Source organism: Aspergillus sydowii, assembly GCF_001890705.1.
Source record: "Aspergillus sydowii CBS 593.65 unplaced genomic scaffold ASPSYscaffold_5, whole genome shotgun sequence".
Lineage (NCBI taxonomy): Eukaryota > Fungi > Ascomycota > Eurotiomycetes > Eurotiales > Aspergillaceae > Aspergillus > Aspergillus sydowii.
Genome location: NW_024467863.1, coordinates 1,478,412 through 1,502,554, shown reverse-complemented (window position 1 = coordinate 1,502,554; position 24,143 = coordinate 1,478,412). Strand labels below are relative to the sequence as shown.

The 24,143-nt window shown below is 52.0% G+C and overlaps 8 protein-coding genes across 8 annotated transcripts; 2 read left to right on the top strand and 6 right to left on the bottom strand.

Annotated features, from left to right (window-relative positions):
- Nucleotides 1–970: 970 nt before the first annotated feature.
- On the top strand, nucleotides 971–1,861 carry ASPSYDRAFT_31597 (SDR family NAD(P)-dependent oxidoreductase; the record flags this gene model as incomplete). Its single annotated transcript, XM_040844886.1, has 1 exon — nucleotides 971–1,861. The coding sequence occupies one exon, from the start codon at nucleotides 971–973 to the stop codon at nucleotides 1,859–1,861; it is 891 nt and encodes a 296-aa protein (XP_040702775.1).
- Nucleotides 1,862–2,385: 524 nt separating this feature from the next.
- ASPSYDRAFT_151369 (peptidase family M20/M25/M40 protein) lies at nucleotides 2,386–4,767 on the bottom strand (the record flags this gene model as incomplete). Its single annotated transcript, XM_040842093.1, has 1 exon — nucleotides 2,386–4,767. One exon carries the CDS (start codon nucleotides 4,765–4,767, stop codon nucleotides 2,386–2,388), a length of 2,382 nt encoding a protein of 793 aa, XP_040702774.1.
- A 1,410-nt stretch (nucleotides 4,768–6,177) lies between these two features.
- On the bottom strand, nucleotides 6,178–7,399 carry ASPSYDRAFT_987072 (4a-hydroxytetrahydrobiopterin dehydratase). Its single transcript, XM_040853264.1, has 4 exons — nucleotides 7,302–7,399; nucleotides 6,751–7,245; nucleotides 6,614–6,676; nucleotides 6,178–6,547 (listed from the first exon to the last, which is right to left on the bottom strand). The coding sequence occupies exons 2-4, from the start codon at nucleotides 7,078–7,080 to the stop codon at nucleotides 6,395–6,397; spliced, it is 546 nt and encodes a 181-aa protein (XP_040702773.1). The 5' UTR covers nucleotides 7,081–7,245; nucleotides 7,302–7,399; the 3' UTR covers nucleotides 6,178–6,394.
- Nucleotides 7,400–7,773: 374 nt separating this feature from the next.
- On the bottom strand, nucleotides 7,774–9,686 carry ASPSYDRAFT_152456 (putative MFS multidrug transporter; the record flags this gene model as incomplete). Its single annotated transcript, XM_040842195.1, has 3 exons — nucleotides 7,774–8,072; nucleotides 8,128–8,169; nucleotides 8,228–9,686. The coding sequence occupies 3 exons, from the start codon at nucleotides 9,684–9,686 to the stop codon at nucleotides 7,774–7,776; spliced, it is 1,800 nt and encodes a 599-aa protein (XP_040702772.1).
- A 2,359-nt stretch (nucleotides 9,687–12,045) lies between these two features.
- ASPSYDRAFT_58158 (uncharacterized protein) lies at nucleotides 12,046–13,209 on the top strand (the record flags this gene model as incomplete). Its single annotated transcript, XM_040849487.1, has 4 exons — nucleotides 12,046–12,368; nucleotides 12,402–12,516; nucleotides 12,590–12,977; nucleotides 13,082–13,209. 4 exons carry the CDS (start codon nucleotides 12,046–12,048, stop codon nucleotides 13,207–13,209), a joined length of 954 nt encoding a protein of 317 aa, XP_040702771.1.
- A 1,514-nt stretch (nucleotides 13,210–14,723) lies between these two features.
- Nucleotides 14,724–17,329, bottom strand: ASPSYDRAFT_45385 (carnitine O-acetyltransferase CAT2). The gene is made up of 4 exons (XM_040847029.1): nucleotides 17,185–17,329; nucleotides 17,079–17,124; nucleotides 15,315–16,977; nucleotides 14,724–15,240 (listed from the first exon to the last, which is right to left on the bottom strand). The coding sequence occupies exons 2-4, from the start codon at nucleotides 17,113–17,115 to the stop codon at nucleotides 15,108–15,110; spliced, it is 1,833 nt and encodes a 610-aa protein (XP_040702770.1). The 5' UTR covers nucleotides 17,116–17,124; nucleotides 17,185–17,329; the 3' UTR covers nucleotides 14,724–15,107.
- Nucleotides 17,330–18,373: 1,044 nt separating this feature from the next.
- Nucleotides 18,374–21,405, bottom strand: ASPSYDRAFT_150855 (uncharacterized protein; the record flags this gene model as incomplete). The annotated part of the gene is made up of 3 exons (XM_040842044.1): nucleotides 18,374–19,394; nucleotides 19,454–21,122; nucleotides 21,333–21,405. 3 exons carry the CDS (start codon nucleotides 21,403–21,405, stop codon nucleotides 18,374–18,376), a joined length of 2,763 nt encoding a protein of 920 aa, XP_040702769.1.
- Nucleotides 21,406–23,124: 1,719 nt separating this feature from the next.
- ASPSYDRAFT_151548 (uncharacterized protein) lies at nucleotides 23,125–24,070 on the bottom strand (the record flags this gene model as incomplete). Its single annotated transcript, XM_040842107.1, has 2 exons — nucleotides 23,125–23,782; nucleotides 23,907–24,070. The coding sequence occupies 2 exons, from the start codon at nucleotides 24,068–24,070 to the stop codon at nucleotides 23,125–23,127; spliced, it is 822 nt and encodes a 273-aa protein (XP_040702768.1).
- Nucleotides 24,071–24,143: the final 73 nt, after the last annotated feature.

The window sequence follows — 24,143 nt, the reverse complement described above, 5'->3', positions numbered from 1 at the left end:
GTCAGTCCTTGCAGCTAAGAGGAAGGGACGATGGCCATTGTGATACAGACGCCCACCAGTCCTTCCACATCCGATCAATACCTTCACACTATACTCTCTCGGGTAGTCTTGGAATAGCTAATGGAACTAGCGCTTCCAGAAGTAGTAACGAGTATATTCCAATAATGCAATCTATAGCGGTATCTAATACTTGTTTCCTGAGGCACCAATCAGCAAAATGGATCGAATGTGTCGGTCTCTACCTGCTGACACCTCCCGTCCAACTCCAATTGTAAAAAAAGATCAACCTTAAATCGATGAAGCGACTCGGATGGCCAGGAACCTCTTGATAAATTACACTGTAGTATTCCTTTCCAGTCGTGCGCTCGTCCAACTGATAAATATTAGTGACGTCATCAATATTTATACTTCACCGCAATCTATTCCAGTTAGGTGTCTAAAGCCCAGTCGACTGACTTTTAAATAAAATTAAACAGAAATCAAGATCAAGTGAGCTCGTGGTAGTTCATATACTAGTTAGTGATCCACGATGTCAGGCGGCCTGAAGCTGGGAATAGTTAAGTAGTACGAAAGTGACATCGCGATGACGGCAAACCCTACAACAGACCTAGAGCCACAACGTCAAGTTCTATCATCAACGCTGATTCATCCGATCTTCCACATCTACTTAGCTGTAATCGCCCCCAAGCCGAATTGTTCTGGGCAGGTCCATCTATATCGATGGATACGTCACCCTGAGGCCTTACACAACCACACCTCACTGAACCATTTTAAAAACCATCAATCGACCAAGCCACCCCAAAACCTTTCTTTGCAATAGCAGATAGCTATGCTCCGTTCCCTATTCAGATCACCAAAACCGTGCAATCCCCTTTTTAACCCTTACTCCATACCCACTCTATACGGTCCATACAAAGCCAACCTCCCAATATACAACTACCGCCCCGTCACATCCAAAACAAAAGCCAAAATGGCCGCAAAATCCAGCAACGAGCACTTCAGACTCGAGAACCTCTTCAGCGTGAAAAACAAGATCGCGCTGGTCACAGGCGGCGGGTCCGGAATCGGGCTGATGGCCACACAGGCGCTGGCGAAGAACGGCGCAAAGGTTTACATCACCGGTCGAACAGAGGAGAAGCTCGATCGGGTCGCAGACCTTTACAACGCCAATGTGGATGGCGAAATCATCCCTATCGCCGCAGATGTCACGGATAAAGGGTCCATCGACAAGCTCGTCAAGGAGATCGGGTCGAGGGAGAAGTATCTCTCGATCCTGGTGAACAATGCCGGAGTGAGCAGTGCCACTCAGACGGTTGAGCACGAGGATCCAGAGAAGCTCCGCAAGGCGTTATTCGAGGATGCATCGAGTAGCATGGAGGAGTGGGACAAGACGTACCGGACGAATGTGGTGCAGTGCTTCTTTACCACGACGGCGTTCCTGCCGCTGCTGCAGAAGGGGTCGGAGGTTGAGAAGGGGTGGTCAAGTACTGTTGTGAACATCTCGTCGATCTCGGGAATAATCAAGGCGTCGCAGCATCATTTCGCGTATAATGCGTCCAAGGCGGCGACAATTCATTTGACTAAGATGCTGGCGCATGAGATTGCCAGCTCGAACTTGACGATTCGGGTGAATAATATTGCACCCGGCGTGTTCCCGAGTGAGATGACGGCTGGAGAGAGCGACGAGAAGCAGAAGAGTGCGATTCCGAAGGAGAAGTATGAGCAGAAGGTTCCGGCGAAGAGGCCGGGCAAGGATGAGGATATGGCAAGTACGGTATTGTTTACGGTTGCGAACCAGTATTTGAATGGGCAGACGATTGTTGTTGATGGCGGTTATGTGTTGGCAACGGGCACTGTCTAATTAGTTCTGGTATCTACTATCATAAATCAAGTACAATATTTGTTGTCAAAATGAATGGCAATTGCATTTTGATCTCTTTATCCATGTCTATCCCCATACCGCAAATCACCAGTCCCTAAAAGATCAAAAAGAACTGAACATAAATATATATAGTACACAATTCCCAATATTCAATTCCCTATAAAATGCAAATGTTGAATGCAAAACCAAAAATGCAAACGCAACCAGCGTGGGATATCTCGAAGAAGGAATGCATCGCTCACAGCATATCAAGTGAGTGAACGTAGAGATATGAGACACAAAATTAGAAATGTGGTATCATGCGAGAAGCAACAACAGAAAAAAGCAAAGGGGATTCAACAAGGAAAGGAAAGGATATGAGTGAACGCTAAGTCGCTGCAGATATGCATGCTATGTGATTTTATCCGAGTCGTGACGAAGGAATGGGATTCACCGAGGAGAAAGAGACGAGGTTGTTTAGGGAGGTCTGATGGCGTTAACCTTGCGGATCATGTAGGCTCGGGTTATATCATGTTGTCCATATGGCGGGACGTAACCTTTCGTGCCGTCCGTGGAGCCGCTATTGGGGTTGTGGCGCCCAGTGCCTTTTTATCTTCAACTGGGGATATTGGCGGGGATTTCTCAGGCCACGCAGATTGTTGAGACGGTTCGACAAAGGCTGATGGAATCTTTGGTAGGGGGCAGTTTGGCGGAGGCGCGGTTGGGGGTCCGATGGTGAGTCCGTTAAGACTCTTCCGCCGTGACATGACCAGAGATGAAGGTCGGCTTGCTGGGTCAGACCTGCTTGGCTGATCACGACGGGTGGCTTCACCAGACGTTTTGGGAGGGTGCAACACAGCGGTGGGTACAGTTGGCTTGCCGTTAACTGGGGCAACAGGGCGCGAGGAGTTGGGTGGGCCAGCTGGCATCGTAATATGTCCCGGCAACTGCGAATATCGAAGACGGCTGCGGTCTCGTTCCCGACTCATGTTCCCAAGCGCGTCCTCCGAGTTCGTTGAGCGGAGTTGCTTTTTGATCTGTTCCTGTCGATTTAATGGCCGGCGCTGGTCGCGAGCCTCAACCGGTACACTAAACCCGTCCCGACTTGGAGATTGTGGTGGGGATGAGAACATTGACATGGTGTCTATTGAAGTATCACCCCGTTGATTATCACCATTGTTAGGCGGCAAATGAGGGACCTGTGGAATATCTTGTCGAGCTGCGAATTTCTTGCTGAAGAAGGGTACACTGAAGTTAGGTGCCGGGGGTGACGTGCTTCGAAAGTGTGCATCAGGAACAGTTGACTGTGCTCGAGGTATCTCGGCAACTTCCGAACTCGTCACCTGAGGCAGGAACATAGACTGTCGCTTTCTCGGAGTTGAGAACGTCGGGCTAGTCGGGCCGGTTACGGATGATGCTGTCTCCGAGATGACACTGCCGTCTGGAAGGGGAGGTGACCCAAGAGCGGAATAAAAGCGTCCTGGTTCTTCGGGGTTGGACATGACCTCCGTCTGAGAAGTGGACACCGACCCTGAACGCGATTCCGGGTATGGCTGCATAATCATCGACCGGCGATGGAGCGAAATATAGGAGCTCCGGTGAGACTGCTCACCGGCACTCGACTCCTTGTCCTCAAAGGTCATCGATTGCCGTGGCTGGAGGTAGACAGCCGAGAATCTGTTTGGATCCTTCTTGACCATCTGTCGCATGCTCGGCCTGGGCCGCAGCTGGCTCTCCATGCCCTCGTCGTACACCTTTTCGGACACGTATTTTTTGCCGCCGCGGGCCTCAATGTGTGCACGAACGGCCAATAACCAGGAGCTCATTTCTTCTGGGTCATTGAACACAAGCAGCAAATTTCGCGCCATTCGCCGAGCGTGGGACCTGTGGAACCCAAACCGTGAGAAGAGAGGCCTAGGCGTTTCGGGGGAATTTGTACTACTGTCCTCCTCGGAACCCTGGGATACCTGCAGTACCCAGTGCTTCCCTGGAATTGCATCGCTGGCGAATGCCACAGACTTCGGTCCAAGAAGAAGTATTTTTTCCGGTAACCGGTCATGCTTGCCCTCTCCAGAGAACTGCAAAATATACCCGGATGTGGCAATGATATAAATTTTTTGGGTCCATTCGCCTTTTTCAATATTGTCAGACAGAGCACGTAAGTACTTTTGATTTTCCTTTTCAAGTTTCTTCTTTCGCGCAGTCAATTCTTCTGAAGGCTCTTCATTTGCCGGTTGGTTGGCTTGCTTGTCATGATCCCGGAGATTCGCCCCTCTTGCCTTGTGAGTGGCATGTAATCGCATTATGGAATCCCCTGATAGGACTGGGGCCGGAAGAGTGGCATGTTTCAACCCTTGCGGATAAGCTTTGAATAGTGGAGGCGGCTTCCACGTTGCATCTTCGGCGACAGTCGGTTGGTCTTCTCCGTCAGTCTTCGTTCTATGCTTCGTTTGCAACTTGGATCGAGGTGCGTTCGTCGCCTGAGTTGGCGTGTCCGGAGCGGGAGTGGAAGCCATGGTAGTTCGCGGTGTAATAGAAGACGTTTGTGGCGTAGATAATGGTGCTGCTGGCTCAGATGACGCCTGGCTTGCTGGCAGCTCCTGGTCTTCCTCGATGCCTGAAAGTTTAGCGTCGGTTGACTTCCGAGAGGGCTTTTCGCGACTAAAAATATTGCGGAGACTAGACCTGGAAGAGTGCCGTTTAACGGGTTCCGGTTGTAAGGGAATCCGTTCTGCCTTCCCGTTTTCCAAATCTGACGGCCGTTGACGTTGAGTAAGCGGAGAAGCGACGTTGACTACCTGGGAGGCAGGGCGGCCGAAGTTTGTCTGTACTTGTAGGGGTGGCAATCGCTGACCCCTGCGCTCGCTGACAGAAGGCCGAGAGGTGTTGCTGGTATTGAAGGACATCGCTTTGTCGTTTTGCTTCTCTCCAACTGACCCCAAAACCCAGCGGCGGAGTTTATTTTAAGAGGCACGACGGGATTGGGAGGAATATATATCGATATTGATTTTGTACAACATGCGACGACAGTTGTGTAATGTATGGCCGTGAAACAATGGAGGGAATGGTTGCGAGGTTCTGTAACGAAGGCCGAGAGAGACTGGGTGATTCATTTGAGTAACAACATTCAAGGCGCGATCATATATTTCGTGACGGCGACGGCTCTGAAAGTGAGGTGTTGGGAGGATACTGGATACAAAAGCATATAAAGTAAAAGGTATACTGAGGGAGTGACTTAAAAGACGGGGGAAAGTTTAAAATAAAGAAAATTAAGGACAGTTGAAACCTGTTTGGTTTGAAATTTCGAGGCTCATGCGTGTCGGATCGGAAGTCTTCTGGAAAAGGAACGTGCACGACGCAATAAAACGTGGGTTCTGGGACGCGATCTGAAGTCCTCCGTATCGAGGGCCAGTTCGATTACTCGCCAGTCTTCAACAAACCCATTGTCATCATCGTTCGTGTGTGACGGGGCCGGAGAGAGAAGATGAAGGAGAAAAGCAAAACTGCGGCGGGAAAGAGGTCGAAGGAAAGAAAGAGGATGACAGGATGAAGAAGAGGAGAAGGATGCGTGCATGCGACGTGACAAGGAAAAATCGGCCGCTCTGGAGGGCCGGAAATGAAATGACTGGTCTGTTCTTTGTGCTGAGATTACCAAGAGGTGCCCAATCCTATCCACTGCTGGGTGCCGACTAGAATGAGACTAAATTACTTAGGGTTGTTTGAGATCAAGTTTGAAATTGTTCGCGAACCTCACACGGATCCTTTGAGAACCGTGGGACCGCGGGCGTTGCAGACCAAGATCTATGGTGGGAGTCATCATCGATTTATCGGACGCAAGAAACCGTGTTTCGATTTGGTGTTCGAGATGAGATCAGGGAATGGAGACATGAGTCCACTTTCTCGAGCTTCATTGTTGTTTTGGTTTCTTGGAGGGAACCTGGGTCGCGAAACCCCTGAATCAGCTTTGCCCGTCTCCACTTTGAATAACGGTTTTCCGTTGAGAGATATCTTAGTGTGTGTTAGTTGGTGACGATAATTTGGTTCCTCCCATCCAAGCCAATGAGACCGAGGACGGTGCTGGAACTGGAGGTCTGGCTTCTGCCAGACTCGTGGATCGTCTGTGAAAGGGGGGGATCAGCACCAGCCACAAGGTCGTTCAATGTTCATCACATCGGTAGTTCCACCTACCTTGACGCTCGAAGACTCAGACTCGCACACTGCCACGCGCTTCGAACTTCAAAGTTCACCTGTCATTCTGTCATCCCGGTAGAACGGGCGACAATTTGGGCGCAGCTGGATTGCAGAACTCTTCTCGAAGCTGTGATCGTCAACCGTCAAACCACGAGGTGCCGACCACGAGTTGCGAGCTGACTCATCGGATGCTGTCTCCGCAACGCTTCTCCCCGGACTTTGCGTATAAATAATAAACAGTCGTCAAAGTTGCTATCACCAACAAAATATAACTAATAATAACAGCGTACGAAGGATTAGGCTATTGGCTCAATTGCGGCTGATAAAAATAAGGGCCACATATTACGGCCCCGGCCCACACTTCAGGCCCTGCCCTTCTTGCACGGCGCCCATCAACTCTGCCGCCTGCTCACAGAACTGCGCCATCGAAACGTCCTTATCGGTCAAGCCTCGGGGATAGTGAGTAATCCAATGGATATCAACTGACCCGAATCTCTGTAGTCCATCATCAGCGTGCAAAGATCTTCTTTATCTACATTGACTGGGTGAATAGCGACATACTATTGTCATCGTGGCATGGTGCTTCTTTGTGGAGCTTTGCGATGCGATTGCGTTCACAAAACTCTACCGCCGATCGAAACCAAGTCCACATGTCAGCCCTTGCCCGGAAATGAGGATATCTCGAAACTTGAACCCACCACAGCCTTGAAATATGATCGGAAATAAAAGGTTTTTTTGATGCCAATTTTATCTTCATCCAAGCCCCACCCTTGGCCCTGCAATTCATTTAGCAATGGACGCAGCTGCTCGGCATCGATGCCCTCGGCAAATTCAGGCTCAGAAGCCATGGTTGAGGCTTTGCGGAGTGCAATCCAGCTGTTTGGATGCGCTTGACAGTAAACAGTTCGCACAGGGCTTGGTCGCAAATTTTGAGGCTGCAGGGCAATCGAGTATTGGCGACTGCAAGCTGGTCGGAGGTTGAATGGCAATTTCTGAAGGCGTTGGCAATGTCTGAGTGCGGAGTTCATGATGGGGTGAGTTGGACTGTCCAGGTGGAAGATGCAAGGCAGAGAACTTCGTCCAATGACGCGGAGAGCTCCTAGTCGCCTTGTGTCACATGACTCCCACCTACTCGATCACGACGAGAGCTGCATCACCTCAAGTCATACTTTACTTGATCACGCAGATAAATACTATAACTGCTTAGTAGGTTACTACAATGGAATATACATATAAAAAAAAAGATTACCTAAATGCCGAGAATCATGATGCAATTATCATTTCGCTATGAGCCACAGTACGATTGAACCATTGCCGGTATCTGGGTGAAACACAAGACGGATCAAAATCCACAGGAGCAAAACTGTATTACAGGTCAAAGAACTGATTTACTATGCGCCGATGGAGTACCGAGCAATATCTGCAAGCACCATGATGCCGTACCGGTCCGCAAAATGAAATGCTGGAAGCAACAGCCGCTTTGAGAGAAAAGACATGAGACGAAATGAAATAAATATGAAACAAAGGCGTTTCCCATCACAGATATAGAGAGAAGCCGAAAAAAAAAAGAAGTGTGGATAAGAAAGTTGCATGGATCATATCAATCACACACAGCCAGTTTAGATAATGAGGCAGAACAGGGTGAGTTTGCCTTAACTTTCGGATCCATGTGACAGCATCCAATTTTCATTCATCATCACCGTCATGCTTGCAAAGAGCCGTCATACGTCCGCAGAAAAGCTTTGTCTCGCAGATGCATTGCGTGATGTGGGACGAGACGCCGCAAAACTGTTCTGTCGGCTTCCCATGGTTTGGCGAATGCGCAGGTTTTGTTGCGAGCGCGCAAAAGAATTCGCCCTCGAAGACGTTGGGACACGAGACAGTCGGCCAGGGCCACCGTGCGTCTGCATTTCAGCCTTTGCATCGGACAACTGCTGGGCAAAGGGCGACCGCTTGCGGAGTGTCGGGCCGTACCAATAAATGACGTAAACCGCAATGACCAAGAGGAATGAGATGCAGACTGATATGGTTAGAATATTTTAGTCGAATTTCGTGGAGTGTTAAGAACAACTTACAAAGGATGGTAGACGCATATTCCAGAGGTTTGCTACCGATATCTGTCAATTAGGTTAGTATTAGGTGGCTTGTGCCCGATAACTCAGAAATATCACTTACTCTGGAAGAAAGGTGTTGCAGGAATTGTAAGAACACCGGCAAGGAAATCTCTCGCCCAACCGTTTCCTCCTGTGGCCGAAGCTGAGTATGGTCCATATGCACAGATCATATAATCAATGGTTGCCATGTAGATGCTGTAGTTGGCGATGCCAACAATGGCAGAGAAAACCATGGTACCCATCCAGTGAACAGGGGGTCCTAGGCTGGTCCAAGCGAATCCAATCAAACCAATTGGTAGACAAGGAGCGGTATAGAGCAACCACCAGAGACGAGATTCGTACTGCGTGTGTTCGTCCTCAGGGTTTTCACGCCTCTCCCTGATGTTCCTCTTGATGGCGGGGACGAACGAGAACCACGCGATAAAATAGCCAACAAGGATCGGGAGGAACGACAATCCAAGGGCGATTTTGCCAAAACCCCATTGCTCATAGACCAAGCCGAAAGACTGGATAAACATGAAAATCAGGGCGTCACTGAAACCACTCAAGAGTGAGAGAGTCAAGACAATTGGTTCAGTCACGAACATCTTAAAGGGGCGGATCCAGGTTATAAGGATTTCTCGCATTGAAAAGCGCTCGCGGTAAGGGACGAGTTCGTTGGGGCCGTAGACATTGGGGTTTTCACCACTCTCCCTCATCCTCTTTGCAATGCGGTCCATAAGAATTGTAGTTCGGGTCTCCGGAACGAGGAGGAGGTGTGCAATCTGGACAAAGCCTCCGAAGATAAGCTGAATCCAGATGTTCCACCGCCAGGGCAAGAATTCTTCAACAAACCCGCCGACAACAGGCCCGATAACCGAGCCGCCAACTGAAGAGAAGACAACACATGCAACAGCATACTGCTGGTCATCTGCTTCCCAAAGGTCCGCAATCATACCAAGAGTAACTGAACCACCAGCTGAGCTAAGACCACCCAGTGCACGGCCAACCATGATCGAGGCGAAGTTGGGGGCAATTGCCACAGGAAGCTGCCAGATATTGACAAGAAACAGACTCGCTTGCAGGATAGGTTTGCGGCCAAGCTCCTCACTCCATGGTGCCCACAGCTCACAACCAAATGCATATAGGACTAGGAAGATCATTGCACCACAACGGGCAGCCTGCAAACTCACGCCAAACTCCTCTGAGATGCCACTAAGAGCATTAGAGTAAAGACTGGTGTTGAAATTCATGGAAACCTGAACAAGGAAGATGACGGTGATGATCATCCACTTCTTCCAGCTAGGGAAGGCATAACCGAGCTGGTTATAGCAGTCATCTTCAGTCAACTCGATCTTCTCGTCGTTAGGCTTGTTCTCCAACTGGTCCATGGTGGTGCCAGCTAGAGCGTCACGAGGCCGCTGAGACTTCTCGAGATCAGCCGTGACCTTCTCAATTACGTCGTCCTGAGACGACGACGACGCCTCAGGTTCACGCGTTCTCTGCGTGGTTTCGATCTCCTTCTCGGAGATTGGCGCCATGTTGGCTGAATTACCACTGTTCGAATTAGCGCTGGGTTTTGGAAGCCGAACCGAGGAGTAAGATAAGGAAAGGGTTTGCGGTAACAACACAAGAGAAGGGCCGTTGGTCAAACAGCTACAACAAGAACAGAAATGACTTACCACGACACTGGCTTGGAGATAGTAACACAGAGACGAGACTCAGGCAAGGATCAGCGGTGAGGTGGAAAAAGGAAGACAAATAGCCACGGATGTTGGAGGTCGACGAAAGCAAAGAGAGAGAAGAGAACGGGGAGGAATGACGGGGAAGATAAAGGGGAAAAGTTGGGGGAGGGCAAGGTAGAAGAATGCGTGCGAGAATAAGGCCAAGAGCAAGAAAGATGGAAACAAGATGGAACCAGAAGAAAACTGGAAAGAGGGAGAGTGAGCTCCGGCCTGTCACCACCGTGATTCTTGGGGCAAGTCTGGCAGGAGCTCCCGAAAGGGAAGGAACGGGCAAGGCCGTTGACTGGACCCAGAAGTCGTCGAATGCGACTCTCTGGATCCCCTCAGTGACCACTCCCCGCCTACTCCAGGTCAAACACTGCTTTGTCAACTTCAACTTTGACTTCGCCCCGAGCGATTATCATGACGATCTTCGTCGAGTCCTTAGTCGATTCCATGCACCAAACTGCCCAATGAAGATCTGTTCCTTTGGGGGGCCATTCTTTTTTTTTTTCCCTCATGTTGCTGACGTTGTGCATCCTGACGTTCCCCAAAGTCATTGGGGGTTTAACAGGCCACCGCGTTCGTCCACTGGTCTGCAGTCTGCACCTTAGAATTACGGTGGCTTTTCCAGACCTGTTCTGTTCTAGGCCGGAATCCTTCATGGCAGCCGGATCGGGAAGGCCGACCACCAACCCTGACCCGGCGGGACTAGAATCCGGCATTGAGCAACTCGCGAGATATTATCACTCTAGGGGGTGGAATGGTTTCATGGGAGGGGGATTCGCCAATAACCTCACAGCATGACATGCAGCGCATTGCCGTCAAACTGTCAGTCAACAGCGCATGGTCGGTGGTACGACGCAAGGAGTGTCGGGATGCCTAAGGCTGGGCGTCACAGATCCCGAAGGGCGGTCGGACTTGGCCTCCAGGGCCAAAGTCAAAATCGCTAGGGCTTGACGGATCCATTATCTTATGCTTTGCCCTTGCTGGGTCGCTGCGTTGTGGCGATTGGCCTTAGTGGATTGTCTGAGGTAATAGCCTTTCGGAGTCTCCTGGCCTGACATTTTTCCAGCTTCCAGTTTTTCTGGAAGCTCAAGGCCATAACCACAGGATACACCGTATTCCCGTACTCCGTAGAGTCTGCCGCGGTGCGATGACGTCAAATCCCTGCTTAGACACGATCCTTCGCTTTTGCTTCTTTTCCTTGGCGTGAGCTTCGCAAAGAATTGATCATTATTTACTATTTCTCGTTCTGCGATCGGCGACGACACCAAGACGGTTTGCCGACTGCAACCCTGGTCCCGCGGAGCAGAATTTTTCTTTTGACGGGGTTGTGGGGATTTCTCCATGGGACCATCTTAATCTCCAGTCTCCAGATCCCAGCGTAATACGTAATTCGATGAATTCCCCGAAAATCCCCATAATAAACAGAAGCGCAGTTTCGCCGGTGGTAACTTAATTCGCAACACATCCGTTTAGCCGTCAACACATTTCGAGGGACACGAGACCCCTGGGAGCAGAATGCTTATCCAGCCACCCTTTCCGATGTTCCCAAGGCACTTGGCGCAAGACAGGAGGATTAAGCACACGCTAAGGCCCTCGTAAGACCAGCCACAAAAGCCAAGATGAACCATGTCGGATCAGGCCCAGGGTAACCCGAGCTTGAGGCGCCTGGGCAGCCGCATCATCTCAGAAGGACGCAGTAGCATCGCTTGTATTTTCCCAACAAACCACTAGGCCCAATCGATGAGATTCAAAGATGCATCCGATCGTCTCCAGATTCTACTCACGTTGGATGTAACTTTGAAATCCCCGGCATTCCACAGATCCACCGGCCAGCGAAAAAAAGGGGGACTGGGGGACGATGAAAATCACGTGTGGTGTGTGAATCACGTGTGATGGTGTGTGCAGCCGTCATGTTCGGCTGTTTCCGGATTAAAGAGACAACTCTAGTCCCAACATAGATAGAATCACCGGACCCGGACTGCCGACCGCCTTCTGCTTTGGAGAGTCCCTCCAGTTCAGTCAGACCACCAAAAGACTAAGACCGTCTGTTTACAGCTAGCTTGACCATCCGTTATCATCATCTTCATCTTGCATCTGTTCTGATTGCCTGTTTTCATACTATTTGTGAAGCTGGGATTGTCTGACAGGGGTCAGCTCGCGTTCAACGATGTCTCCGGACATCAATTCCCTACCCCCATCTCGCTCGGCATCTGCTTCCCCACGCCAACGACGCACACTCTCCAGTCTATTGGACGCTCTAGCTCCCACCCAGCCTCTACCGGTTTCTTCGGCCGGGTCTTCTAACCCAACTCACAACAACAATAACAACCACTACTACAACAGTAGCACCACGATCACTGACCTGCCGCGCCGCCATCACCCAATAACCATGTCAGAACGCCGCCGGTCTGGAAACCTGAACCTCAACAGTAGCAATAATAGCTATAGTGAGTCGGGCGGCGTAGATATCCCGTCGCCCTCTGATCATCGGTCTTCCATCGGCCACGGGCTTCGCAACTCCAGCCCCTCCAACCTTGGCGGTAGTCCCGTTATTGGCACGGGTGACCCTCATCATCAGCGCACTCCATCACTTGGGGAGCTACATCAGGAGCTTGAACAAGAACAGGAAGCGCAAGTGGTAAGACATCCTGATCTCCCTTCACTCTCACTGATGATAATCATAATCTCATTCTAATATTTTGCGGTCTCAGAACCGGCTTCTACAAACTATTCGGTCCCAACAGGTTCGGCTTCAGCATCTTGAACAGCAGCACCAGCAATCTGCAATTGACGATACTCCTCTTACCTCGGAGCGCCCCACGTCATCTTTGCCTCCTGCTGCAGCTCTCTCCACTGCTGGTAGCAGAACTTCAACCCAGTTGACCTCTTCTTTGTCAAGCCGCCGTCCGAGTCAGGCATACTCTCCTAACCTCCGCCCGGCCGACTTATCCCGTGGCCCGGACGCTTCAGAGTGGGTCCCGGGCCCCGGTGAGAGTGCAGGACGGCGGGGAAGCCGAGACGAAAGTAGCTTCTACCACGCCGAAGCCACGGCTCTCGCAAGAGAAAATCAGATGCTACGGCAGCGTGTTCGGGAATTAGGTGCGTGAATTTTTTTTGAATTTTTTTTTGACCCCTGCCTAGTGCAGCAGTGCTGCTTGTGAAAGCGCAAATTCAAGTTAAATCCCTCACTAACGCTGAGCTAGAACGCCAAGTGAGCGAGCTAAACACGGCCTTGATGACCTCTTCTCAAACGCCCGATGAGCCTAATGTTGGAGCACCCCAGGTAGCAGCGGGTGCGGAATCTGATGGCGAGGCATCAGACAAAACATGATTGGCTGGATGCATTAATCTGCAAAGGGTATTTGGATTGCCCGACTCTCGAGCCATGAATGGATCGGCATTCGTCAACTTGGACAAACGACACTCACCGAAATCACTTTGTAGTATTAATCTACTTTGTGAAAATCAACCCCGGTTCCAGCGGAGGACGCACATGGCGGCTCAGTGCTCACCGAAGCTACTCCAACAATCACACCATCAGTAGTCTGAGACAGGCAGCGCGCTGTTCGGCGCCATTGCAGCCCCTGGCAATCGGGGCGCAACCTTCGGCATACAGAATATACATATTTCATTCCATTTTTTGTATGTTTAGCACCACTAGTTCTGGACTTGGCTCATCATGTGTTTATCCAATACAAAGCAACCCACCCGTACAACATGGCCAACTTCCCTCAAAAATCGCACGTCGTAGTGAGTACCCAATGTTCGACCGCCTCTCTCGCAACATCTCCTTGCTCCTCAGGCCATAAGCAAAAGTCAAGACTGTCTACACGTGTACAGAGTACGCCACGCGAACCCAACGCAAGGCAACTCCATCCCCTTACTCAATCCACATTCCGGCGTTTGAGATCGATCGATCCGGTCGCTGGCGCCTGACAGTGCGGCCCCAACGCAAGGGGCTATGCCAGGCGCAAACGATTGCACGTTGCAGTCGAAGCGCAAATTTCACCCCGATCTGGTGCAGTGGTGGGTGTCTGGGGGCCCGACGCCGTAAGCTCGAGGGACCGAGGCTCGTAAACGACATTCCTCACCCCGGTCCAAGCGATACCTATGTACCTGAGCCCGAAGTTCAAACTGACATCGGGTCGCACGCCCCAGTTCCACTGGGCTTTCCGATTCTATACAGTCTTGCACTATGGTAGCCTGTAATCCAGTGCAGTCTGGACTCTGGAGTCTGCAGTGAATAGTGATAATAGTGCAGGCCAGTGCCACTCGGTTCCGGCCCACATTATATTTGCGCCTTAATCAGAATCTCGTGTCCCCCGTCCCCATCCCCATCTTTCCCCCCTACCGCGTGGCGTGTGGGTCATCCATGCCTTGGTGAGTTGCTATGCATGTGATGTAAGGGTCTTTCTCTGTCTAGCATACAAATTGCATACCTGCATACGTCCAGTCCATGCCCCGATACTACTATAATTAAATATAAGAATCAAAGCTTTAAAAGATATTCTGGAAAATGGCGTGGAATAACGGAATATTCTTCTCGGTTAGACCGGTAGATCTGATGATCTCTTCTTCAACTTACTCCAGTAGCCCAGTTATATATATCTTGATCATTTCGATTTGACTTGGCTTGGTGTTGGTAGTAGACTTATTTCAATTATAATTTCACATATATATATATATATATATGTATCTAATCATGGACTACTTTACTATTCAGATATTTTCTCGATTACTTACCCTACCTGTACAAGTACATCCCGTTTTACTAGCGACATTCCTGTCTTCGCGCACCTGACACCCACACCATTCACACCAAACGAAGAAAATCCAGTGCACGGAGATCCCAGCGGATGTAAAAGTTAGATCAAATGGACCGGGAATTTAACTATCAACTTAATGCATCCCCTTGACGCCCCTTCCCTTGGACATCGAATTACTTACACTTCAGACATTCAATAATTCGTAATCCTATGCTTAGAACAGCTGTGCAGACAACCAAGAATCTTAATCCACCCATGAATCCATTCAGCTAAAACCAAGATAAAATACATAGAAAATCAAGCCAGTACCAGCTAATGGCAGTCGTAGATATCTCAAAGCAACCGCAAATCTATGCATGAAAGAAATCTGTCTACAGCGAGGGCCTTCACTTTCTTACAACCAACCCAAGCCAGTTTGGACTTCAAAACTGAAGGAGAAAATATGGTAAATAAAATAACGAGCCTACAGCTTAGCCTTCTCGGCCTCGGCGGCAAGATCGGGCATCAGCATGTCGCGGATGTCGCCGGCGGCCTCGTTGAGGTAGTGGCTCATGCGCTCGGCGCCGATGCGCTTGCAGACGATGTTGAAGTTGAGGCTGTAAACAGACACATTAGCGCTTGATTCTTCTTGTGGGATTAAATAAGGTTAAGGGCTTTTTTTTTTTATTACCTGTTCTCGTTGATCATGTACGCAATTCCGAACCCATCATCAATAACCTCGGACCATCCGTAGCCGTTGAAGTACTCCGAGCTCAGCTGGGAAGTAGACAGGTACCACGAGCCACTGTAGGCGAAGGCAGGATCTGAGTAGATGGAGGGAAGAGGCTCGCCCTCCTGGAGGAGCTTCTTCAGACCGAAGAGGTGACGGTCGACACCCTTGCCGTCGCTGGCTTCCGCGGTGTACTTGGAGTGAGCGGCGAGGGCGGTGCGGAAGAGGCGGACGGCTTCCTCGCGGGGAACGGAGGCATCGGAGATGGCCTTGCAGAAGGCGACGCTGTCGTCGGAGACAGTACGGATAGTCTCTGTGCGGCCCTCGGCGAACTTACGGGTTGATGCGGACTCGTAGGTAGGGCGGTTCTTGCCGTACATCTTGAAGTAGGCGAGCTGGATGAGCATCTGCACGTATGCGTCGGGGCTGCACTTGAACTTCTTGATCAGACCCTTGCCGTAGCCCTGGTAGGCCTGGACACGCAGCTCGTGAGCCGCGATCTGCTGGCGGTGCTCCTTGGCGGCGACATCAATGGCCTCGTTGCATTCTTCGTTCAGGTGGAAGTTAATGGGGCGGGGGTCGGGAAGGTCGGAGCGAACAGGCTTAGCTGAGAGGTCGATCTTGTTGTTGAAGATGAGGGCATTGAGGTGGTCGTTCAGGCGGTGCGTCGGGCTGCCGTCCATCATGCTGTGCTCGCCCATGAAACCAGCAGTACCGTTCTCGTTGACGATGAACTGCAGGGGCTTGTCGAACCAGCGGTTCGAGCCATCACCGTGCCAGTACTGCTGTGCGCGCTCCTCAAGAGTCACGGGGCTGGCATCATCCAGACAGATAAGGAAGCCACTGGACTCGATATCCTTCAAAGCCTGGGCATTATTCGGGTGAGCAGCAAGGAGCTTCTTACGAGCAGCAGTCCAGTGGTCACGGTTTGCAACAGTCAAAACACCAACAGGAGGAGCCTTCTGCGCAGTCTGGTAAATGCGCTCAAACACCTTCTCCAGCTCCGACACATTCAGCTGACGTCCATTGACAACAAGCGGAACCTTGAAGAACTGGTTCTTGCGCACAACGACAATGTGTTGGTTCTCCTCGGCCTTATACTTCTGCGGGTAATCCGCCCCATCGTTCGGAATCCGGCAGCAGTTAAACATGTACTCATACGAGCTCATCGCCTGCGGGATCTTCCTCAGGTACTCCGGCTCGACTGACCCCGCATCAACCTGGCCCTTGAATTCCAGCGCCGCAGTCGCAATGGCCGCAGCACGCTTAACGGGGTCCCGACGCGCCCGGTCATCAATGTACGAATAGAAGTACGAAACATAGGGGATCACAGGGTCCCGGTACCCGAGGTAAGCCGCGTGGTTCCACCACTCGGTCAACCAGTTCTTGTGCTTGGGGTCGGCGGCGCGCGCAAGCAGTCGCTCCTGCAGCTTTTGGCCGACGCCGCCGGGCTGCATGAACTCCTCCACGGCCTTCTTGGTGTTTTGGTACTCGGTCTCTGATACGACCGCATGCACGGACTTGAGGTACCGACGGCCGGTCTCTTCTAGTGACGGGACGGGGAGTCGGGGTAGGGAGTCTTCGAAACGAAGCATGTTGCCCTTGGAGATGTCTTCTTTGTATCCTGGAGGAATTGGAATTAGCAGGTTGCTAATTTAGAAAAAAAAAAGAGCATCCTCGCCACGTGAGGTCATTGCGGATGCATGTGATCGATTCCTAACTCACCCTCAGGGACGGAAGAAGCCTTGCGTCTGGGAGCCATTGTTGAGGCCTGATACAGTATTAGCCAATCTCCAATTACTCTGCTGGAGCAATAAAGAAATAATCATACGACAGAAGATCTAGCAAGGAGGGAATTCGTAGGAGAGAGACGGGGACGAGCAAGAGTAGAAGAAGAGAAACGGCTCCGAGCAGCCGCTGTAAACATCACTCTCGTTGTGAGGGGTATACAGGCAGAAGAGAGGAAAAAAAAAAAGAGGTCTCTAGATAACGTAGGAGGGAGAAAAGGGAATGTGATAGGTATCTGAAGAAGAAGGTTTGAACGAGGCAGGGAGGTAAGATGAGCACGAGAAATTAACGGGAGAACAGGAAGAGAGGGAACTTGGGTAGAGAGGATGGAGAGTGACGACTGACGAGGGAGCGAAACGAACCTCGGTTGAATGGCTGTCTTGCTCGGCGCGTAATATACCGTATTCGACTGTCACCGTTGCACCGCTCGGGCTGTGCTTGCGGGCATTTGGCCTGGTAATACAGATACACCGCGGGGAGCCGGGAGGTCGCAAGCAGCTCGACTGGGCATTTCAGCCTCGGTCCGATCATATGAGGACAGTAGACCTAGAGAGCGGTCTAAATACGCCTGGAATATCCTCTCTCAGGTGGCTAAATACAGTAACTAATAGGTTTTGGCAAGCACAGTATCCCTCTGTTGCCACCAGTTGCGGATACTACGGCCGTTGGTAGAATGCGGGGAGAGCTCCATGATCAAACACGTAGTGATGATGGATGCCGAACCGAAACTCTCCTGGATGTGCTACAACCTTCCACAGTGGAACACTGACACAGCAGTTACAAACATCTAACGCAGTACGTATATACCGTATCATAATAGAGCAATTATTTATATTGTCAGAATAAGCTTAGACTTTCCCTTCACCCGTCCCGTTGATCCGATCTGCAAGGATGCATCGTCCGCCATGTATGGACGAATCATGGAGCACGCTTGCAGAGAGACGTCAACCAGATATAACTCGTGATATCGGAACGATGGACAAAGCCAATGTACATACTGTGAATTGCCGTAAATGACAAGCCGCCCGTAATCGAACATGGGGAAAAAAAAGAAAAGAAAAGAAAAGAAGAACAAAAAACCAGATGACCAGGCTCGCGCCACGCCTCGCTAGTACACAAGCAGACCATAACCAACCTCCCCGCCCAATTCAAACTAAAAGCAAAAAGAATTATTAGACTAGAAAATTAAGAAAAAAAAAAAAAAAAAAAAGAAAGAAAAGTATACCTCATCCTTACGACACGGTTTGCATCGCGGAAGAAGGCTGGTGGTCTTGGCTCTCAATCGTCTGTGGCTTCCGCCGTGGAGGTTGGATAATCCCGCCGCGGAGCTGGTCCAACTTAACAGCACTTGGGCCTGTACAGATCCGGCCTGTTTGTATGAGATTGCGCAGTCGTTTCCGCCTAGCCTCTCCGCTGCGCTCCTCTGCACGGCCAACACCTTCATCTACCCACTCAATACGCAGGACCTTGTAGCTCATGCCGTCGTGATTCTGCTCCCAGACTCGCGACTTTAGGCCAAACAGCACGCTGGAATCGTACCGTTCTAGTTTAGGGAGAATGAGTAATGTGATGTGGAGGTCCTTGTCGGATGGTGGTGCTGGAGGGGTTTGGGGGCGTTCTCCTCCATGGATGCCCATGTCTTCAGCTGTTTTGGGAGCATGCTGGAAGGCTTCTTTGATCTCCAGGTCGAGCATCTCGGCATCCACGTCTTCGCCCCATGCCCCGCGAAGGAAGCCAGAGTGGATGGCAGCCGCAACGGGGTCCGAGTCATCAGTGTAAATACCAGTACCCCAGAGAGCGCGGCGGGCACAAATCTCCTCGCGGTGGCTGTTGTCGACCCGGAATCGGGGAACGCGGATAGTGAATGTGCAGTTCTCCTTTCCGTCAAAGCGAGGAAGAGGCAGAGGAGTTGTGGTATATCCGAACTTAGCACTCTCCAAGGTAGCCTTTGAGGTCGGCGCTCCAATACGTGGAGCATACAACGTTGAACCGAGATGCTGGCGAGGAAGATGAGCTACCTTTGAAAGAACAGGTTCGATCGTAACAACGGTTCGGGGTTCGCGCATTGGCGTCAGGGCAGTCGAAGTCCGGGGCGCATGGTGATGATGATGGTGGTGGTGATGGTGATGAGGATGACCAGGCTCCGAGCCAAGCGCATCACTTGATCGATGGAACATGTTCATGCCTAATGGTCTGTGCGAGCCACCAAAGGGAGAATGTTCTTCCTCGGGCTTGTGATGATGGTGGTGACGGCTGTAAACGATTAGTATATTGGAGAATCAATTTTTGAAGAAAAGGGCCAAAGCACGTACTGATGATGGTGGTGGTGATGAGAGCCACGACTCCGTCGGCCACCACGCATAGGCCCTACACCATTCTCACCCTCGAGACGATTCTCTTCCTCCGATCTTCTCGGGCGTTTGCCGTTTGCAGAAGTAGGTCGAGTGATTTTACTTTCATCCGATGTAGTTTCGGCGTTGGCGGATCGAGCAGTGAAACTGTCACGCTTGAACGGGCTTGCAGTCATTGGTGTCGAAGGTCCACTGCCCGTGCTTGTAGCTGTAACACCCCCGACACCACTCCCGATACCAGCGAAGACACGACCTAGTTCACTCTTGATCCCTAACTCACCAGGAGCCTGTGCACCTTGCACGGCTTGAGGTAATGGGGAAGCGCGACCACGTTTCGCGTCTAGGCCAACCCCAAGCAGGTTACGATGATGCATCAACTCTTCGCTACCTTTACGAGGTTGATCATCAGGCGAGTTGTGTGCGAAGGAAGAGGGTGGTCCGGACGAGTTTCCGCCGTAGAGTCGAGACTCGCTTGGCCGCTTGTTCAGGTACGACGGTTGCTCACGCGGGGAGGTCTTGTGGCCCTGTGCAGTCGAGGCTGATGCTGGATTCTGGCGAGAGCCCACTGGCTGCGAGCCCAGAGATTTGGTGTAGTTTTGTATCGCTCCGAAGCCGAAACTGTACGAGCCAGGCTCCGACGCCGACAACCGTTTCGATTCCGGTGAGGTGGGTTGCGAACGACCTAATTCCCAAGACGACGTAGATTGCTGTCGACCGGGTGGTGCGTCGCGGTCTCCGTAGAGTGAGCCAAACCTTGGAGGCGGAGCAGCGCTCGCCTTAGTTTCTGGCTGATGAGACATACCTCGTTCTTTATCCCGACGGGCCTGCTCCTCTGACTGGCGGTCTCCGTATAATCCCCCAAAGCGGCTGTGCTGAGAGTCATGGCCCAGGTATGAAGGCGGTCGCTGGTGCGACGCCCCAAATGAGCTCTCCCCAGGTGCAGCTGCAGGCCGTGACAGAGGACTATAACCACCGGGCCGCGATGGAGGTTCGAGATGTTGGGGTTGGCTATTTGGTCGAGGTGGTCCACTGAAACTTGGGCGACGCGATTCGTTACTGCTATACGACGGTTCGGCCGGGGAAACCTGTGGCGAAGGGTGCGCAGAGCTGGGTTTACTCGGATACTGCGACGCGGACGATAAGCGATTTAGCCCACCATGTTTCTGCTGCTCCGCACTCGCAGTCGTAGGGACGCCTCCTGAACTCGATCGATACGGCCTGCCAGGTTGACTACTCCTTGGAAAGGATTTCTCAGGGGTCTGCGATCGACGGTACACGGGGTAATCGAGCGGCGACGGACGTGCAGGAGCGGTGGGGGGGGACATGGCACCTGGTGCCGAGGGCGGCGGCGGCGCGCTGCCGAAGGGGCCGGAGGAGACAGGAAGACGCGAGAAAATGGACGAGCCTACATCCCGCGGTTGTCGGTCAGCGTCCGAGCCTAGCATGGACGATATCGACATGCTGCTCCCTGGACGGTGATGAGCCGCGGTGCTGGGAGGCTCACGCGACAAAAATGGGGTGGAGAGAGAGGAGGGATTTCCCGATTGACCGCGCGACGGGTAATGTGGTGGAGACGGAGGAGGCATCCGACGAGAACTCGACGAGGGTGCGGAGGACTGATCTGGCTGGCCTAGAGGGTGCACACGAACGCAGACGTTAGCAAGTTGGATTCCAAACCACGACCTGAGGTAAAAAAAAAAAAAAAAGAGACACGCTGTGGGGTGGGCAAAATGCAAGAGAGCGTTGAGATGATGTGTCTCGGGTATGGTACCCGCGCCGGCTAATTTCGCTTCTCCTGGCGACAAACGGATTCAGGAGAGGGCAGACGCCTGACACTCACCAGCGTAGGCAGAACCGCCACTGCTACCCCAGGATCTCCGGCGGGAGTGGTCATGCGACGGGGGAGGGTTCATATCGCATGGACAGGGCCGGGGAAGAAGCGAAGCGAGCCACAGGGACAGGACAGCAAGGGGAAGCGAGGCGACGTGTAGGGGGCGAGCCGGGGGGGAAGAGACAGACAACACAAGTCGCGCTTCGACTGGCGATAGAAAAAAGGAGGAGTGATGGAAGACGGGGAGATCAGCTGAGAGAGAGATGGGGGTGTGGAAGGGGAGAGACTGAGAGAGACGACAGGGAAGAGCCCAGAGGAACGGACGGAGCAAGCCCGTGATGGACAACAAGCGCTGTGGGTTTGGGTCTGGCTGAACTCTGGGCGCCTGGAGCTGAGCCGCCCACCGGAGCTGCATCTGCCCGCCCCCTTTGGGCATAGCGCCCGGCTGATCGTGGGCCCCTGATTGGCCAGCCCAAGCTTTGGGAAAGGTTCCTTTCAATCCTTGCAGTCCAGGCAGGCAAAAGTACAACAGAGGGAAGCCGCAGACTGGGCAGAGGAATCCACCAACAGGTGCACAAAGAAGAAGGAAATACAAACAACTCACCCTCGCGATGCACAGCCAGACGCTCCCGATCACTGCGGTAACGAGGTCCGGAATTAGCATCGTGCCTGGGCGACGCGCCCTGGAAAACATCTTCCCGATGTGGCCTCTTCCGTGAACTATGGTTCGCTGGTGAGACGTGATACACGCTGTCCCCTCGCCGGAGTGGCGCATACCCATTCTCTGCGGAATATAACGTGACGGCAGGGGTGCCATCTGGCGGCGGGTGGTGGTTGTAGGCGGCTGACGGAGGTGCTGATCGGGGCATATCGAGCTGCGACTGGTCGACGGGGCCGTTGGACGGACGGAGTGGTCTGTGTGACTGAGAGTACGGAGTCCAAGGTGAGCCTGACAGAGACGAGGGCCCTGATGGCGGCGGAGCAGGTGGTTGAGGGGGCGGAGCACCGGCGACAGCGACAGCCACAGAAACTGAAGGGGGGCCAGGAGGTGCAGAAGGGAGAGGCGGAGGGAAGCGAGGGCCGTGGGCTGATGTCGATAGCGTATGCGGAGGATATGTCGACGTCGAGCGCGAGGGATAGTGCTTGTGGTAATCCATCATGGTGAAGGGGATAGTGCTGCGGTATTATTATCAGCAAACGCCAGCGACCGGACGGATGGCACGCATCTGAGATTTGCAAGATAAGAATTAAAGTCAAAATCAGAATCAGCAAGCAGAAGGGCAAAAGCTCGAGACTGGGAGAAGTTGGATGACGAGGAGAGGGAAAGCATGCAAATTACGGTGAGAAATAACCGAACTCCAAGCAAGGAAACAAAAGGCCATCCACGCGACAGACTCGCAGACACTATACTCGGCCTGTCGCAGGCTAGCAGCGCTGCAGCAACGGACTGCTCGATTTATTGGAGACATCGGAGTAAAAAATTGACAGCAAACGGCCAATCAGACGCCCCAGCCAGCAGCTAGTTTTGGTGTGGTAGCGGGGAAAACGGTCGATCCGCCAGATTCTGCTGAGGTCGATTTAAGGCATCGTTGGGCTCATCTCCACTTGCAGCGTGATGTATGATATGCAGTCTGCTCAACGTGTCATGCCCATGGCCCTGGGCAGGGCTCCTCTACAGTGCACAGAATTCTTTGTGGTTGTCCTTGTTATGTCATGGCTGGAGGCAAAGGAAAGAAAAAAAAAAAAAAAAAACATATTGGGTATAAACGTAGGTATAACGGTACATAATCGAGTTTACATATCAAAACAGCCCCTTCATGACTCGAGACAAATCATCCTTTAATGACAGCCGCCGACATCCCCTCCCTGAAGCCACAATTGTAACGGGCCGCAGTACAAGTTCCTGCTCTGCATTTCGATACGACAGGTACCCACTCCTGTTCAGCGCCGTTAGCTGTGTCGCGAGCACCGGCCACGCCTTGCGCATCGGCGTTTTGACATCCAGGAATATTGTGAATGTCTGCTGGGGATCGTTGTCGAATAAACCGACTGGCGGAGAATCAAATTCGTCATCGTGTTTTTCAGTTTTTGAGTTATTAGAAGAAGCAGCGTTTCGCTCATCTAACTGGTGCTGCAGTAATGTCAAGTAGACGCCTTTGAGCGTGTGCTTTTTGTCGAGATTTGACGGTGACGACGAACTCCCGATAAGTAGATCATGGTGTCGCTGCCACAAGTCGACTTGAACACCGGTACACCCAGAAGAAAGCGCTTGCTCGATGGCGTTGTTAACCGCTCCCCCGGGCTGTGATGGAGGGTCAAACGCGCAAGCGGCTGCACGATCAAACGCCCGACCGGCCGTTATGGGCGTTTGGATGAACTCGGGGAGCCCCTTTGTATGGACGGGTTCCAAAAAATAAGATGCGACGTGCGGTAATTGTAACAAGAACTGCACGATTACACTAAATAATTGGTTAGACGAAGCCGAATCTCGCAGATCGGCATCGATAGACTCACAAGAACATCAACAGCACACTCAGCAGGGGAAGAACGCGGTCCCGCAAGTGCCTCCTCACGATCGCATACAGCTTCCTGGTGAATGCAGAGAGCTCGGGATGGCAATCGGCATCGGATGGGTATGAGCGAAGCGGGTGGTCCTCGAGCAGCAGCCACGAGTACGAGTCGTACTCTTCAGCGTCGAGAAGCAGCTTCGTGGCACCGAGGGCCTCCAGGTCCGGCGAAGTGGCCATGGCTTGACGGGAGAAATCCGCCGTTCGGGGCAGGTGAGCTCCAATAATGTGCCTGGACCCTGGAGGGACTTTG